Below are 3,336 nucleotides of genomic sequence, written 5' to 3'. Positions count from 1 at the left end.
TAGTTCTGCTTCTCTTTAACACATTTTCCAGAATCATGTTGCTACCAACAAATCTGTGTGCAAAGCTATAGAGACAGTCATTTCTCCTAAAAGACACTGCCAATTAACCTTGAAGCTCTGTTGTTTTGCAGGTGCAGACACACACACATCACCATGTCATTACGATTCACATTGTTATGCTCCCTGTGCTGTGGCTTCCAGCCTTACAAAAGCATAAAAGCTGGGTTTTTTTTATAGCAGTATTTCTGAACATGAAAGAAGATACTGTGCATATAACCGTGGTATAGTCCAAAGCATCTCAGGATGCTGCTTTTTACATTAAGGCCATCCAAGTCACTCCTACACTCTGACATTCTGATGCTGGCAAGGGGGTGGGGGTGGGGGTGGAAGGACAGTTCCAGAAGGTTTAAAGAATCTTTTCTGGTTCCTTGAGCCCAGACTTTTGGAAGAGCCCCGGATAGCCTCTGTTCTATCCCTACTGCCAATCCATTTTCTATCCTGCTGCCACAGAGATCTTCTTAAAACCCAACTAATTATTCTTCTCCCTTTAGGAAGAAGGTCAACCTCCACCTTGCTGTGGCTTCCAAAGCCTCTTCATCTACTTCCAGGACTCCACTCTGCAAAATGACCTTTTTGTTCCAGGCTGAACAACCTGCCCTTCTGAACAAGACTCACCACCCAAGCTGGGCTTCTTCTGTTCCCTCTGCCCAGAATGCCATCTTTCCCACCTTGGCCTTTTGAAATCCCACCTCCCCTTCAAATCACATCCTGAGTGCCAAGTGCAGCTCACTGGATGGGATGAACGTCTAGCTCCACCATCTACCTGCTGTGTGACCATGCGCAAGGCACTCGACCACTCTGAGCCTCGGCTTGCTCATCTTAGAAAATGAGGATTCCATCAAAGGATGTCTGAAAGAAGAGAAAGCAAAATCCCCAGACAATAAAGTTCAGCCTCCGGTCCAGTCCTCTGAAGCACTCTCCTTCCCATCTCACCCAGAGTCAAGAGCACAGTGTGAATTACTACAGCCGAGACATGTCTATCATCACCCCACGAGACTCAAGGCCTTAGAGATCAAGAGGTCCTCTGATGCCTAGCACGTGGTAGCTATGCAGTGAATGTTGGATGAGGAGTTAGTTTATCTCCTTACTGTTCATAATCCGATCAACATAATTCATAGGTCAGTTGCTTCTGAGTGGTGGTGTTGAAATAAATAGTCACAGAGGTCAGAAAAATCTAGCCCTGTACCCCAGCTGTGTAACCTTAAGCAAGATATTTTCTATTTCCTGAAAAGAGAGGAAAGTAATATCTCTATGGAAATAACCCTATTTTATCGGGTTGCTTAGAGGATTAAGTATTCTAATGTGGGTGAAGTGCCGTCATCATTATTATTAGGATGTCATTGAGCTTTTGGTTTGGGTCCTCCCCAGACTCCACAAGGACTGCCCAGGTACACCTTTGAGAGCTGGTTTAGTGGTTCTAAAGGTCTTGGGAAGTGTGGCCAAACTGTCCCACTGACCAAGGGCCAAAATATGACTTTCACTTTTGTTTTTGTGGGTCCCTTCTTCCATAAAATAATAAAAATGAACTCTATTTTATGACTGCCTTGGTTTAAAGATGAAAGTAATCCAGTCTAGATTCATTATTATGTATTGCTTATAATTACATTCATTTTCTTCTTCTGATTTTAAGTGAAATCAAAATTCAAACATTTTCGTGGGCCCCTAAAATTATCGTGGGCTCTAAACACTGTGCCTCCTGGGTCTAATGGAGAGATCCACCCCGCACTGACCTCTCAGTTCCAGCTCACATTAGGGTCCCTCGCACTCTCTCTTCTCCAGCCCCTTCTGGGGTCTTTGCAAAAATTTTCCCTCTTCCTGGAACTCTCTCCCCTGTCCCTTTCCCTTATTTACCCCCACTCATCCCTTACAGCAGAGGCTTACAGAGCATCAGAATTCCCCTACAGCACAGATGGCTGGGCCTCACCCCTGGCTTCTAATTCAGCAGGTCTAACGTGGGGCCCCAGAATCTACATTTTTAACAGGACTCAGGTGATGCTGATGCCACTGGTCCACTTTGAGAACCACTGCATTCGAGATCAGCTCCACTTCTAGTCTCTCTGCGAAGCCACGTTTCTCCCTCATAGGCTCCCCAAGGACTGAAGGCCTGTGTGATTATTTGATTTATGCCTCCCTCTCCCAGTTGACTGTAAGCTCCATGCGTCTTTTCGCTGGCTGTGGGATCTGCACCAGGAGCATGTAGGTGCTCAGTAAGCCTGTGCCTACGGCTGTTAGAAAAGTTGAACCACCTAGACCTCCCAACAATATAAGATGAATGTCAGAATCCCCTCACCTCACCAGCACTGCATTTTCGCTTTTTTTTAAACTCTTTTACAATTAGTTTCAGAATTCACAGACGGCTAGCTTTAGAGAAAGAGCAAGGAGCTGGGCAGAAGCTGCTCTGCGCGACCCGGAAGACCTGGCCCTAAGCCCCCCCCCTCTAGCCCAGCCTCCGGCCATAGGCCCCGCCCCAATTCTCTTCCCCTAGCGCTAGCCCCGCCCCGATCCCCGTCTCCCGCCCTAGGCCCCGCCCCTAACCCCACCTCTAACCGTAGGCCCTTCCCCTCACCCCGCCCCGGAATCTGCGCTGCTCTGCGCATGCCCGTTTGCCGAGCCCCTCGGACGAGAGTCTGGAAAGAAAACTTTCCCCTGGACAATGTCGAAACCTTGCGCTCCCCAGAAGCCAGTCAGGTAAAGCCTTCCCGGTCCCTGGCACCCGGAGCCCGGCTTGGCGCGGCCTTGATCGCGGTGGGAGCCGCCGTGGCTTTTCGGCCGGGACTGAGTTTGCGCCCCTCCACCTGCGAACCCGGGCAGCCCTCAGAGTCCCCCGGCCTTTGCACCTCCTCTGGCGGGGAACGGAGCCGGCTCGGGCCAGCAGGGTTCACGCACGCGCGGGTTTGTTCCCCCGGCCCGAGGTCAAAGCGCTTACCCTTTTCGCCGCAGGTTTCCCTCTTCTGCAAACCGTGTGTCCACAGTTGGACCTCAGGACCCGCTGATGGTGGCACGGCCCTGCACCGGGCAGCCCCGGGTTCAAGTCCCTTCCAGTCGTGACCTTGAGTCTCTCGGTTATGTAACCTCTCTGAACCTGGACGTGATCCTGTTCTCACCTGCCAGGCTGTTGTGAGGATAAAATGAGAAGAGCATGGGCCGGCCCGGTGGCGCAATGGAGAGTGCGCCGCTTGAGAGCGCGGAGGCGCTCCCTCCGAGGGTTCGGATCCCATGTGGAGACCGGTTCCCGCTCACTGGCTGAGCGCGGTGCAGGTGCAACACCGAGGGCGG

The 3,336-nt window shown here is 51.0% G+C and overlaps 1 protein-coding gene across 1 annotated transcript in view; it reads left to right on the top strand.

Moving 5' to 3' along the window:
* Window positions 1-2,678: 2,678 nt before the first annotated feature.
* Window positions 2,679-3,336, top strand: part of NUDT7 (nudix (nucleoside diphosphate linked moiety X)-type motif 7) — a 12,686-nt gene continuing 12,028 nt past the window's right edge. Inside the window, exon 1 of the mRNA XM_008570588.1 lies at window positions 2,679-2,748. Coding sequence (XP_008568810.1) covers window positions 2,714-2,748 — 35 coding nt within the window. The 5' untranslated portion in view covers window positions 2,679-2,713. The remainder of the gene's footprint in view (window positions 2,749-3,336) is intronic.

The sequence above is a fragment of the Galeopterus variegatus genome, unplaced genomic scaffold (genome assembly GCF_000696425.1).
Source record: "Galeopterus variegatus unplaced genomic scaffold, G_variegatus-3.0.2 Scaffold617, whole genome shotgun sequence".
Taxonomy (NCBI): domain Eukaryota; kingdom Metazoa; phylum Chordata; class Mammalia; order Dermoptera; family Cynocephalidae; genus Galeopterus; species Galeopterus variegatus.
Note: the sequence above shows the minus strand (reverse complement) of the source record. Positions and strands in the feature narration are given on the sequence as shown.